The sequence below is a fragment of the Rhopilema esculentum genome, chromosome 11 (assembly GCF_057945365.1).
Source record: "Rhopilema esculentum isolate cy_ngs chromosome 11, ASM5794536v1, whole genome shotgun sequence".
Lineage (NCBI taxonomy): Eukaryota > Metazoa > Cnidaria > Scyphozoa > Rhizostomeae > Rhizostomatidae > Rhopilema > Rhopilema esculentum.
This window is the reverse complement of record NC_142825.1, coordinates 10,458,500-10,473,455: the sequence shown is the minus strand read 5'-3', so window position 1 is coordinate 10,473,455 and position 14,956 is coordinate 10,458,500. Positions and strand designations below refer to the sequence as shown.

At 37.8% G+C, this 14,956-nt stretch overlaps 2 protein-coding genes across 4 annotated transcripts in view; one reads left to right on the top strand and one right to left on the bottom strand.

Annotated features, from left to right (window-relative positions):
- The window catches only part of LOC135693972 (uncharacterized), a 47,763-nt gene extending 44,378 nt beyond the window's left edge, over positions 1-3,385 (top strand). For all 3 annotated transcript variants that reach the window (XM_065212583.2, XM_065212584.2, XM_065212582.2), the window contains exons 17-20: positions 295-396; positions 560-764; positions 1,593-1,912; positions 2,257-3,385. In XM_065212583.2, the coding sequence (XP_065068655.2) occupies positions 295-396; positions 560-764; positions 1,593-1,912; positions 2,257-2,541 (912 nt within the window). In that variant the 3' untranslated portion in view covers positions 2,542-3,385. The remainder of the gene's footprint in view (positions 1-294; positions 397-559; positions 765-1,592; positions 1,913-2,256) is intronic.
- Positions 3,386-7,792: 4,407 nt separating this feature from the next.
- On the bottom strand, positions 7,793-14,072 carry LOC135693857 (somatostatin receptor type 5). The gene is made up of 2 exons (XM_065212441.2): positions 13,245-14,072; positions 7,793-11,546 (listed from the first exon to the last, which is right to left on the bottom strand). Exons 1-2 carry the CDS (start codon positions 13,468-13,470, stop codon positions 10,732-10,734), a joined length of 1,041 nt encoding a protein of 346 aa, XP_065068513.1. The 5' UTR covers positions 13,471-14,072; the 3' UTR covers positions 7,793-10,731.
- Positions 14,073-14,956: the final 884 nt, after the last annotated feature.

Here is a 14,956-nt window from a genome sequence, read left to right as displayed (position 1 = left end):
ATTGACCTTTGTTTCTTAGTAGGTGGACTAACACGGCTCAATGGAGATAGTAGACACTCTATTCCGTTTTGTGAATATATCAAGAATGCGTATTTGAGGTTATCAATACTTCGAGAACGACATTTTGTCAAACTTAAACAAATAAGATATTGTTTTTTGCAGGGAAACTTTTAGCTGTTCCTGTTTCTAGGGCTTTTGTGAAGCCAACCTAATTCATTATTTTGCTTGAAATACATTTATTTCATAATTTTGTGGTGCTTTCTTTAAGTTAATATAGTATCAATTTTGTTGCAGGATTTAATAAATGTCATTGGGATACAAAATCGTGGTCATCGAAACATGATAATGAACTTGATTAAAAGTTTACCGCCAGAGGAAATTGAAGAGGAAGTTCCCGTATGTAAATACGTACTTTATTTTTTACATTGTTTGGCTACATTAGCTCAGCTTCCATACTACTTTTTAAATGAAAGATAATCGTGGCCTCATTTTCAAGCTCTTTCCGATAGGTACTGTGTGTGTATTGTAGCGAAGAAATTAAATGCGTTTTGTTCCACAGGAGGATGTCGAAGAATGGCTGGCGAAGTTAGGTCTTGATGACTACTGGGAAAACTTCAAGACTAGCTCTTATACGCAATCGCGGGAACTCGCAGATGTGAAATACATGGACAGAAAAACACTGCAGGAAACTTTTCATATCCACAAAGAGGGACATCTTCGGAAACTTATGAATGCTGTTAGCAAACTGCAGTATCCAAGTAAAGGTAATGCAAATAGAAACGCAATGAAGCAACATATAAGATTATTCATCTTACGACTACACCCTTAACGAGTTAGATATGCCCTTTTTGTCGGCATTTCTATACCCCTCCGAAAATTGTAGGATGCCTCCCCCCCCCTCCCAAATGAAAACCTGAATTTCCGCCACTGTCTGGAAAAACGGGGTAGGTGGAAGATTTCCCAAATAAGAAGTATCGGGGTGAATAGCTAACATTCCCTTTAAATTTTAAGAAAAGGGAATATAACAAGAGATTTGTTTCTTGATATATAAAAATTGTATTCGGTAACATAAGAGTTAACCCCGGGTGAGCTTCCTTATACTACGACGAGCTTCGTTGTATACACCTTGCACTTTCTTAAAACAAAACACGTTCGAAAAAAGGGGCTCTGGAATAAGGATGTCATCGGTGGAATCTTTTCGAATATCAACAAGCGGGGGGGGGGGGGTACCCTAGGTACCAGACTCACTATATATAAATACGTTTGTCAGTTCGTCTCTTTTATTTTATGCTGTCATGGTGCAATCTTAAAGGCAATCTGTCTCGTTGTGGATTGGTTAACGAGAACAATAGCTGGAACAATAGCCTAAACACGATTCCAGCGCTCCGCCTATTTTATACAATGCGATAAATTAAAGGGGGACTGGAAACAATAGAATCCCTTTGTTCTTATAACCAATCAACGTCGTGACAGATTGCCTTTAATCTGTTTTAAATTCATTTTCTGTCTACATTATCCCTTTACCTTAGCACAATAGCACATCTTAATCTGTTTTAAATTCATTTGCTGTCTACATTATCCCTTTACCTTAGCACAATTGCTAATTCGAGCAGCAAGAAAAGAAATTGATCAAACACGATGTGACAAATTGGAGAGTGAGGGCAATGGTGAAGAGAATGCATTCTGGTCTTGTCTGAGGGATATCTGCTTGCTTCCGGAACAAGCTGCATTCAACCAGAGTCAAGAGCTCAAGGAAAAACTTTCAGAGCTGCGAGATGTTTCTCTGGGCGTGTTAATTGTTGGCAATGCTTTGTGGCTCACATTCATGTTGACTGTAATGAGCCAAGGCCCGGCTTTGCAGCTTATGGGTGCCGACTTCGCCAGTGTCGCTTTTTTGTTTGTTTACTTCTTGGTAAGCAGGTTAATATATTGACAATGTCATATGAAAACCGTTGAATTCATTTTGGGAATTGATTGCGAAGTGGGGCTACGGGGTGGGGGTGTCTTCCTTTGAGATCTTCTTTTATCGAAAGCAATCATATTTTGTTGTCGGGCCGGAATCTTTCATAACGTCGCTCATGCATCTTCAGTTCCAATTTGCAAAAATGAAGCATCCGTTCTTACAGTTTATGTAATTTCCTTCGAAAACCAACTCTTGTGTTTCCAGCACTTATTAACGAAGAAAGATATCTCTTTTGTGAGAATGAAATGTTTTATTGGCAAAAAAGTTAGCTCACTAGTTTCTTTTTATTGCAGGTATTACTGGCTCAAGTGATTGCAATGGTTTTGCATCGAGGTGAAACTTGCGTGCATTTAATGGCAAGAACTCCGTTTAGGCCGGGTAAATTTATTCGCAACTGGTCATTCAATGACGAGGAAGTGCCCGAAGTTGATCCGGAACATCTTAATGAAATCCGGAGAAAAATAAGACGTCGAAGCACATCACCCGGTAGGACAACCGGGTCGTCTCAAGATTCGAGCGCAGCGGAAAATGTGATCGCGAACGAAGCTGCAACTTCTTCTGATACCGTGGTAATTTAGCTTTTTTTTAGGAATTACTTTATTCAATTTATTCTGGTCTTCTTATTCTCAATTTACGTATGTCGCCTGATGATTTTTAAAAAAGGATTCGTATTCCGCTTTTCAGTGACCGTAGAACATATAAAAGATTGCGGCGGGGAGGGCTTGGGCAAGTTAAAACTTATTTTGTGTGGCGACAAACTGAATTCCGAGAGAAGGATGATTTATCATATTGGGAATTTTTGAGCCCCTTAGACTAACCCCCTCCCCCTTCTGGAAAAGATCTTTTTTTGTAAAATGCATATTAAGTGTTTAATAATTTCACGTCTACCATTATATCTAGATTGAAACATTTCCAAAAACGATTTTAAAACACTTCTCACCTTAAGAAGTGTCTCAAACACCATTTGACTGCCTGTACTTAAAGATAAGTACAGATATATTCGATTATATCTTGGATGATAAAAATGGAAAGTTAATTGATATTCAAAAGTATCGGAGCAAAAACCACACTAGCTAATATTTTCAGTCGATACAAATTTTAGGTCTCATTGTTATCTTTGAAAATCCAGTCCCTTGAATGGTGGCCGTTCTGGCGTCCAGTGTCGTCGTAAGTTGAACATTCATCCTTTTCTTTGGCACCTTAAATTTACCTAGACGCTGGTTATCTTTAACTTTTATAGGTAGGTTAATTTTTACAAACTATTTTCTTGCTTTTTTTGATGTGGTCAAACAAACAGTATTTTACACTGTAACATTTAGCAAAGAAAACTAATGAGATTGTAAAGTTTTATCGACATTGTCAATTTTTACTGAAAGCTTTTTCTATTAAAAAGTCATTTTGAAAATAAATTTCTATTGCGTATTTCTCGCTTTTGTAATAAAAAGTCATTTTGAAAATAAGGTGCCAGTTACACTATACCGGATTGCTATCGGAGCGGAGTAACTTTCATATCGGATAGGGGTTTGAGTTACACTACGCCACAGCAATCCGATACACAACGCTCTGATTAGCGGAGTGAAAATCACTTCGCTCTGCAGGTGATACGAAAATCATTCCGGAGTCACTCCGTAGCGGAGCGTTGTAGTGTAATCGCACGAATCCGATATGCTCCATTTCGAAACAAAGGATTTTCTTACTGTTTTCTGATTGAAGCAATTCGATCGTTAATGAACGCGCTTTCTGAGATTTTGTTGCTGTTGGATAATGCCAAATCGAAATCATCCCAACATTTTCGTATTTGGATTTCATCTCTACCCAAATTTTATTGAAGTGGCCCTTGGACGAAAAACATACTTTAACACATCAGATGAAACACAATCTCGCTATCCGTCCTACGAACCCCATCATTTATCTCTCAGTTTCATGGTTCTTTTCGTCATTTTACGCATAGCTATTGAAAACGAATTCGCAACAGAACATAGATTCAAAAATACCATCAAAAAATTTAATCTGTTGGATCTTGTGTACCAGAAGTTCAAAGGAATGCAGGCTTATGAGCGAGCGGAGCGTCGTAGTGTAACTGCTACCCTAAATATCACTCCGGAGTAAAAGTTACTCCGCTCTGCTCCGCTCCGATAGCAATCCGGTATAGAGTAACCCTAGCCTAACTTTCTCTTGCGTTTGAATTACATTATTTTCGCAAAAGGGTTTACTTCCAAACTCGGTGTTTCTACTGAGGGTCATCGCTACGGGGCTTTTTGCCATCTGAAGGTGCTTCCTCGGCAAATTCTCAGATTTGCCGCCAAAGAAAGAATGACTCATTCACATTGTTGGCAAACGGGATCTGAGCACTCCCCCTTAGCACAATAGCGACGGCTCTGTATCCATTGATGGTGCACGACCCGTGCTTGGGTCTCTTTCTTTACCATAAAATTGCCTGATCGTTGATGTTTGCTTCGATGCTTCTTTAACTCTTTTATTTCCCCTGTTGAAAATGATCCAAAGTAATAAAGTAATATATTTTTCGTAAGTAATATATTAAAGTAATATATCACTTAGTGCCTTGGGGTTGTGTGTAAAATCATTTTGTATTGGTTACTCAATCCGATGCGAATATTACCTCTTTTTTATAATCTTATAAAATTTACAGGAACAAACAATTGATTACAAAACGATACCAGCAGGGAGCATGGAAACACATAACAACCCTGCGGCCATTACACTTAACATAGAACAGATATTATGAATAAAACTAGATATAAAAGAGTGAAGATTCTACACGAGAAAAGGGGTTTGTATAATACAGTCACTAAATCCCCAAGAAAAATACCACAAGAATGGCCAATCATCCCCCCGCCCGATCAAATGGCATGTAGTAAAAACAAACCCAAGCCACCAAACTAAACGAAATATGCACCAACCACCCGCGCAAACTGAAAGGAGGCGACACCAATACTGGTTTTGGCAATATCTTATGGAAACAGTTCCGAGGCCTTTTTGAAGTTTTATGTTGCCTAGGGAGCTTTCATATTTGAATTGAATTGAATTGAATTGCAGCAGCTCTCAATTTGAAAGGTTTCCAGAACCGCGAGGTCGCATTTACGCTGTCGAGAAGATAATGTCTTTTTGCGTCAAAAGCATGGCAAAGCAGCAAATAGTGTTCTATATCTTCAATGCCATCATTTTTCGGGCACAGAGGGTCCCTAAAGTTATATATGAATTTGTGAAAATTTAGTTTACTGAGCCCAGCACGTACTTGTGTTTAGATGAGTAACCGTAGCTCGCCTGCGAAGATTGTTGTTAGATTCCTGACGTTGAGGCACAGGGCTTCTCGTGTAGTCTAGAGTCAAATGGTTGATAATTTTATAAAATGAAACAAGGCGTCTACCCCATCGTCAGAGATTGAGAGACTCCCAGCCAAGCTCATCACATATTTTTTGACAACATGTTACCTTCCAAGTGCCTTTTTGAAAACGAAAATGCGAAACATGACACGGCATATATACCTAAGTGCCTATATAAATGTTTTTGTGTGCAATTATTTATATATGCAACACTCTAAATAGAGAGTTATATATGAATATATACAAGTACTAGTACACCCCCTTTTTGTGCGGGCACACTACTTCAACAACAAACTGGATCCCAGACCTCTATCGGCACAAGGCTGTGGGAAAACGACCAGTGCATTAAGACTGCGGTTGGTATAACACAAACTTTTCTTGGTTTTCTGACAAGCTGAGCTTGTCTTTTGTTTGGTTTTAACAAACATCGCAATTATTTCATGCAAAGCTACAAATCCAGCATATTCGCCTCCTTTGTATATAAAGAACAATGTCAGCCTCCTTCACATGCAAAATGAAATCGTCAGTGAATGTTGATAAGAGGCGCTGTTTGAGCATATATGATTTGTAAATGTTGCTATTGCAAAAACTTTTGAACTAAACTTTAGAGTCCAGTCGCCGTTTCTTTCTATTTCTAATATCCACTTTAAATGATGATGATTGATGATGATGATGATTGATGATTGATGATGATGATGACTTTAAATGAGTGTCCGAATTCCCATGTTCCTTAAAACCCATTGGAGAGATTTGATTTCTAAAACATGATGACAAAAAGCTCTGGCCTCAAGAGATCAAAATTTTGCAGCTGATGAATAGACAGAAACCCAAAGGGAATTTTCAGCAGATCAACTTGAGTTTTAGTTTCTGCGCAGCAAAAGTGGAGGCAAGAGCTTATAATTTCTAGGGCCTAGCCTTGAGTAAAGTAGCGTTGATGATAAAGAACCGTTGTTGATAGTTTAACATTTGTGGTCTTTCAATTCAAACCAGTGTTGCAAAGAGGGCTTAGCAGCTGTAGTACGTGGCAATTTCCAGAGCAAAAGAAAAGTTCAAGGAAGATGTAACACAGGAGAACGGGGCTCATACTTTGGGTCATTGCCTTAGAAAAAGTGCTTCAAGCGCTGCTCATGCAAGAACCAACAGAGTGATCAGTTTTAGTAAGTGTATTTTCTTATCTTTAATTAGCAACTGTGTAATCTCCGGTTTTTGAGAATCCTCCTTTTCCCGCAATACATAATTACGATTGATTATGCCCAACTTCTTCGATGTTCCAACATTTAGTTCCAACAAACCTTCATTACCAGTGACCACCACGTGGTCCCTCCCAGGAATTTCTTCAGTAAAGCCTTGGCAAAACTGGGCAACATTGTCGGGCAACATTCACAAATTCATAATGTTGCTCAAATGTTGTCCAGTTTGGCCACCATGTCGGCCGACAAATTCATTAAGAAATTTGTTGCTCGAATGTTTGAACATGCTTAAACATTTTTCAGCAACATTTGTTGCTCAGCCCTATGTTGTCCAGTTTGGCCACATTGTCGGGCAACAATTCACTTCAATTTACCATCTGAGAAAAAATCAACATGCGCAGTGTTGTATTGCAAAACAATATCGTCAACTCGATTCAATAAAAAAGGCCTGTCAAAATTTAAGCTTCGAAGTTGATTTAAACAATGTTGCCCAGTTTGGCCAAGGCTTAAGTCGATGGTTAGCCTATACTAATTTGACAAGTGTTTGCTTGCCCCAAGATTTATCGCTTTTTTCAAAATACCATTTGATTCAATTGAGATACGAAAAACATAATCGAAAATTGAATTGAGATATGCCCTAAAAGCCTCTCAAGCTGCAACTTCATTTCATATACTGAAATGCCTAGAACTAGCCTGCATCCCAGTCCACAAATGCTTCCACATTTATGGACTGCAATATTGATAAATTCCCTTTCCAGGCAGAGGGCTGGGTCTAGTTTATAAATAAATTAATGCAATTAATCCATTGAAATGTGGCATGGAAAATCCTCGAAGAAATATGCACTGAAACCAAACAGACAGATAAGATGGTGCATGGTGAGTTTAAAGTCTTGCGAGGCTTGAACCGTTGACAATTTCAACTAATTGCATAATTTTGGAGGGTTGCATAAACTACCACCAGATTCTGGTGGTAACTACGAACAAGATATTGGTGGAAACTGACGGCATTTGTGGACTGGGGCACAGGCTACCTAGAACAGGAACCCAGGGAAAATCCAAAAAGTTTTATAAGTGCTCAATTTAAAAGAGCTCATATTCAATTTATCGCCTGTCTAAAGCGGCGGGTTATTTTTAAATCGCAGTATTTGCTAAATAAAAACGATACAACAAGTTTAGGTATCAGGCTCTTATCTGCCAATCAATGATTTATGTGACTTGCTTTTCGCATTCTATTCCAATGATGTAAAATAGTCTCTGAATGTTATCATTTTTTAAAACGTTTCAAAGAGTGGAGAGGGCAGTTAATGCAGCTGCCAATGTAGCACAGGTTGGGTTCTTGAGTTGATTTTGTTACTTACAATTACAAACTCGCCTGTAAATATGTATTCTATTCGCAAATTGTAAATTTTATCAGAAAACTTAATAACAGTGATGATGGTCAGCTTAATCTCGGAAAACTTTGAAACAATAGGGCCAGATTTGAAGGAAAATCAGTTTCCAGATAATATTTTGTTTTCTGACAAAGAATTACGATGTGAAAGTTTAACAGAAGAAGAAGGAAAATTGTAACTGCAGCAATACGTAATATTTGCTTGTCTTTCTGTTATCCAAAAATCTTGTTTAAAATGAATTACCCAGAAATTAAATTTCAGTATAAAACAAAAAGGAGCAGAAATTTGCAATTGAAAAATATTCGATCACACGCAATCAGATCATTTGCAAACTAGCCCTACATGCCAAAAATATCTACTAATAAAATAGAACATAAATGAGCTGTGTACCATTCGTGCTTACATCTACCAATATATACAATAAATTTAAACGAATTCGTAGACAATAAGGCAGGTGAAATGGAATATCATATAATTAAAAAACTTCAGTAAGATACCTAAAAATATGGTTTCTAATAGACCCAACATTTATTTTCATATCTAGAATATCGAAATTGTCTAAATTAAGGTTTTAGAATACACAATGCCAGAGACTACAATCTAGAATCCAGAATCTACAATCCAGAATCTACAATCCAGAATCTACAATCCAGAATCTAGAACACCTGCAAGATCTTCTTTGATTGCTTCCAGTTTAACTTTTGTTTACATCATGCAACATAAACTTTGTGAAAATCATTCGTCACTGATAGAAAACCTATCCCCTTTTTTCTAGTACCTAACGTAATTTTCAAAATGTTGGCAAGTTGAACCAAAAACGGTTCTTACAAAAAAGTAAAACTGTTTCTGTCATTGTTACAACATGAGTGTTAAAATTTTAATGGGCCAGCCCATGAAATCTCTCTGGACCAGTCCATGAAATCTCTCTGGACCAGCCCATGAAATCTCTCTTGACCAGCCCATGAAATCTCTCTGGACCAGCCCATGAAATCTCTCTGGACCAGCCCATGAAATCTCTCTGGACCAGCCCATGAAATCTCTCTGGACCAGCCCATGAAATCTCTCTGGACCAGCCCATGAAAGCTACTGTATAGTGCTTTAAAGTATAACATTTACGTTTTCTACACGGGACTAGGAGGAGGAGCTTTTCTGAGCTCGTCGAAGAAGCCAATTTCAGTAAAAAATAGTTTTACACTCCGAGCATACACCATCCCCCTGCAAATTCTCACCCGTCCTAATAGCAAATTCTCACCCGTCCTAATAGCAAATTCTCACCCGTCCTAATAGCAAATTCTCACCCGTCCTAATAGCAAATTCTCACCCGTCCTCCGATTTTCTCTAGCTACCCTCAAATGTAAAAGGTGTTTAGATTTTTCAATGGCGTTTAGACGGTGTCTACCTTAAAATGAAAAAGGTTTTTAGACGTTGGAGGCTTTTTAATGCTATTAGTTTTGAATAGAATGTGTCCAGAAGAAGATGAAGGGCAAAACAAATTAAGCTTGCTAGTCCCAGGACGACTCGAGTGGCATAATGATGACGTCATTCCATTCTATTTTTAGAATTTTGATTGCATAATCAGAACGAGGACAGTGAAATACCTCTAAATGTGCATTATCTTTAAATCTGTAACAGATTCACTGAGAAAGGGTCAGTTAATGACATGATAATTATTAATGGATTTCTGTTATTGTGACAAGGTGCATGAGTTTTAGAACCAAAGCTAAATTACATTGGTCTGTTAGAAATAGTTCCCGCGATCATATGACAGTGCCTCAGACAGTCTGTAGCATATCACGCCAAATTCAAACGTAAATTACTATACTACTATACTACCTCATGATGTTTTGTGCTTAAGCGGTGAAATTCTAAAAATTTGTTTGACGACGTCATCACTTTTGTATTTGTATGTATCAGTTATCTAAACGTATCTTGAGCAAGACGTTAAACGCAATGAACGAGATACACTTCGACATATTATTTGTCCATTTTTCTGAGTTGTCAATTATTGGCAAGTTTCTGATACTGAGGAATTTGTTAATGCAGGTTTCACCCTCACACTTAAAGATCTATCTTGACAATCAAACTGATAAGAAATTTTCATGCCTTTTGGCCGAGGAAATCTCTGATAAAGAGATATTATATGCATTGCGCCAAACACAAGACCTCTGTGGAGATTTTGTGTTTGCATGCAGTGTGACCAGATCTCAATTTCGCAATTATGCTGAAATTGTCATAAAACTATGCCAGATTTACAAAATTCATGCTCTCTCGTCTGAAAGAGAGGCCAGCGCATGTGCAGAATAGCAAAAAACCCAGAATAACGTTCAACAAATAGAGGATTTAAGTTGAACAGTTTACAAACCAGCACAATCAATTCAAATTAACAAAAACATGATTAGTTCATAAAATGTCAATTGCTGAAAAATTCTTATCATTCATCTTCGCTATTTGAATTAAGATCGTCTTTAGGAAAATTAACTAAGATATCCTGCACTCTGGTGTAAATGTTCTGGTTCATTTTATTTTTCATGGACTTTGTTGGTTCAAAATTGGTGCACTCATGTTAATTGGGTGTTAAAAGTTTGCATGCAGATACTTGACATCTACCATTTTCCCAGTTGGCCCGAAACTTATTAACAGAATTATAACATTATTTTAATAATGTAAAAATTATGCCAGAATTGTGCTAGATTTCCGATTATGCCAGATTTTATGCTAAATGACGATTTTTGGTCAAAAATATGCTAAAAGCATAATATAATGCTAGATCTGGTCACACTGGCGCCAACTGCAATTTAGAACGTAAATAAGACATAAGCTGGAACCATATGGCTTTTCAGCTTCTACATAATAACTACTTTGCTGTTGGCAACATCAGTATTCGTGTACACGACGCTTAGGTCTGATACGTCTACTGATGACGTCACTACGACGACTGATGGTGATACTGGTTTCTCTTGCATTCTGCCAGGGCACAATACGTCTTTGAACTTCTCGTACACCTGCATGTACTCCATCTTAAAAGCTCTGTTGCGGAACCCAAGCACTATTGGGTTGCAGCAAGAATTTGCGAATCCTAACAGGAAGGCGAGATTTGCCAAAATAGGATTTGATAATGCGGGGACAAATGCTCCAAGAAGTGACATCACCAGAAACGGGCTCCAGCACAGTAGAAAAAGAATCAGGACGATGATCATTGTGATGACGACTTGTTTCTGCATCGCCTTCCTGTCAATCGAAGCGCTGTTGGACATACGGCTCACTCTTCTCGCGTGGATTGAAACAATCTTCATTATTCGGTAGTATGAAAAAGACATAATAACCAGGGGAATGAAAAACCCGGTTACAATGTATCCCATTGCTGTCAGCTTTTCTCCAGCCGTTTCCGGAATCTTCACTGCACATTGACCGCGACCATTTTTGAGATCGTACTTCGTTATACCGCTTAGTGGTAGTATCGATAGAATCGTCGAATGTAGCCAGATGTATACTAGCATGATAACTGCCGCGCGTCGCAAGCGTGGTTGCGGCCACTTGGAGACAACGGTGAAATACTGATGCAAGCTTATCATTGTGAGGGTGAGGATTGAGGCTAACATCAATTGCGAATTCAAGAATCCATTGAACTGGCATGCCGCGGAGCTGAAATCCCAGTAACCTAAAAGAAAAAGTATTGTAACGTTAGTAATTTGATAAGGCAGCTTCCATAGAAGGCTTCTTTTGGGCCATAGAGAGATAAGGCAATTTCATCTTTCGGCCAACCCGGCCGGTTCTCTTTCAACTAACCATGCTGCGATTGGCCCAAATGCCTTTCTCCTATTGAGCTCTGGGTATCTCTATTTTATAAAAGTTTTTGAAACAAAAGGACGAAGTAAGATCTCTTGGCAATGCATTTTGTCTCGACAGTTGATAAAGTTTACCAGAATTTAGGAGAACGTTCCTTTTAAAGAAGAGGGTAAGGCTGTGGTAGAGGGCTACTCTCAGTAAGTTTAATAAGTATCGAAAGCTCGCATCGCAGCGTTTTCTAAAGTTTACAAATATATGACTATAATGCACTGATGGCCTAGATTATCACGAAACGTGTAGCTGATTATTTTAGTTTTGCTTCTTTTGTTTCAAATTTTATCTTTTTTGGCAAAAATGATCAAAGTTCAGGCTTCGCTCAAGAGAAAGTTCAGTCTGGCAAATAAGCGTACGAGATTTTAACCAACCCAAAAACAATCTTGATGCATTTTTGGTGAAAGTGTACAAAAGTTTCAAATAAAAACGTATAAAAATGGAAAAATTATAAAAACTATGGGCAAAAAGTTAGTTAAACGGTCGACAGTAAAATCATCTCTATGCCATCAATATCATTAAGAATTATAAAGTCCTCGGAGCCGGCTCTCAATACAACTCGGTACTTCTCGTGATCCTAGAACTAGTTTCTTATAGGTAAATTCTTATAATAAAAACGTGTAGCATGGGGATGCGTTGATAATAATTTACCAGGTAACAGGTTATTTAGTGAAACGGTTGAACAGCAGTGGGATAGAATTTTATGAGATCATGTCATATCAAAGTTTGCATAGTCAACCCTGATCAAGCAGCTTCCAAAAAAGACATATTAAAATTTCTTAAATTTTTCAAAAGCTATCGATAAGTATTTTGTTATGGCAGGTATTGTTTCTAAGTATTATGCACCAATAAGTAGATCTAAATTAATTGCATTTCAAAACAATTCTTCTGCTGGAATGGAAAAAAGTAAATATATGGATAGTAGTCTTCTTAGTGACAACCAATCAACATTGTCGCACTGTTTTATGTTATGAGGTACTGTTTTGACGCTGTGAGACACTGTTATAGGCCCACTACTCATTTTGTGGTTGATATAAGTGTGATGGGTGACATCCAATAAAACACATCGAAGGAAAGAATCTCTTAGCATTTGAGATACGCAACGAATAGGGATAGACGCTGAAATAGATTTACGCTTTTCTTATGGAGTATTATTTTTATGTAAGTTTTGCTACAATGATCATTCGCAATCCATGCATATAAACGGAATAATCCTTTTATCTTTTAATCTATTTCCTAAACAAGAAAAAACCTGTACTTCAATCAACCTAGTAGTTAGGCAACGAGCTTTTCTGTTCATGTACGAGGATTTATATAATGTTAAGGGAGAGTTGTCCCAAAACTACACTTTGATAAAACTTAAATAAACAATCGGTTTTAGGAATGAATCGTGAAAACAATGCTCCTAGTTACTTAATATTACAAAATCGAATGATGCGGAAACGTAAATAAAACGAGGAAATGAGATCTGGCTGTTTGAATGCTAGCTTGCTAATGACAAATACGGGTGTGTGCTTACCGTTTATGTAGGTACGCAATGGAAAGTAAACAGCAAATATCACAACACCGATATCAGCGAAAGCCATATTCAAAATAAACCAGTTGTTTAGCGTCTTTCTCAGCTCTTTATTCCGATACAGTGTCCAGCATATAAGGCTATTGCCAAGCAAGCCAACAACTATGATCAGGATTAAAAAAATAGCCATTAGTACTCGCAATTCCATTGGGTACTCTTCTTCTGACATATCGGCTATGTAGGATCAAACTGATAAAGCTCTTTCTAGTATGTTGTATAAATAGCGCAGCTGGTACTTTCTCAATACTTCGTGCTTTTGCATTCACTCGTTCTCAGGCCTTACGATCTGCAACGTTGCTTCAGAAAATGACAAGTTCATTCGAATTCCCTTCGAGTGAGACAATTGCCAGAGAACTTCGTCAAGTCGTTTTGTGACCTCCAAGAAATCGGCACCTAGAGCAAATGCCTCCTCTGATATTCTAAATGATTAATTTCCATTGTTAATCGTTTTTTGCTGGTTGTCAGCTGAGTTATTTCTGCAAATCTTTTAAGTCTGCCAAGCGGCACATGGTAAATGTCCATGTCACAATGAAACGAAATGACCGACACGCTTTGCCAAGCGAAAATGTGGAACTCGGAATCATAATAAAATAAGGTTGCATTCGGCCAGACCGTAGACTTGCTCCAAGTCTATTTCGTGCTTGAGAGAGAATTATTTGTTTCTCTCTTGTGGACTTCTCGTGGGTCTGAATCTTTTCCTTAGTCGAATTTGCTGAACGTGCTTGGGGTAAATGTGTGTGTTATGTGTGTGTTTATGATATGAACAGTAATTACTCGTCAAATTTGTTTTTTATGTAGGTAGCCCAGTGGCGGAAATCAGACTTTCATTGGGGGGACGGGGGGGGGAACGGCCTACGATTTTCCGACAAGATATCATCTTGTATTATTTCTCATTTTAAGGAAACTGCACATTTTGATTAAGATAGGTGATTTTTTGGCGGGACCCTTTAGAAATCTTTGCTGATCACGCCATAATTAAGTAGCAAGAAGAACAATCCATTTATGATTTTTGATATCAAGATCGATATCTCATCTAAGACAATCAGAGACGGATCCAGAGCAAACTTGAAGGTGGGGCAGTCAGTAGTAAAGGCGCCGAACAATTTTAAGAGATTGGTGACGAGTATACGCTGTATACATTAATTTCAGACCCTAACTACTGATACAAGGCCCACTATTTACTTTCTAAGCAAATTTTAAAAATAATTGTACCCCAAAACAATGATATATAGTCTGCGCATGACTGAAGGTCTCTCATTAAACTTTTTCTCTTAAAAGACTTGAATGGTTATCCTTACCGGGAAATCGAAATTTGGGGGACTTATAGAATTTGCCGCTTTTGGTTTAATTTTCAATTGAAGTTTGGCTGTTTAGTTAGACAGTACTTTAACGGACGCGCCTAAAATTCAGTAATACGTCATTATTGCAAAATGTAAGATTAACTGTTCATGGTTTTATGAAGACGACCAGCTTTCTATTACAATTGTCTATTACATAGTTCTATTTGGTTTGATTGTGACATGAAGATTTGAAAGAAGGCAGGAATTAACGAACACAACTTTATGGGTAGCCTCTGTTGTCTTCCAAAGCATGAATTTTGAGGTAATCCTTGAAGAGAAATAACCTATAGGATTCAGAAACTTTTTCACCTGATT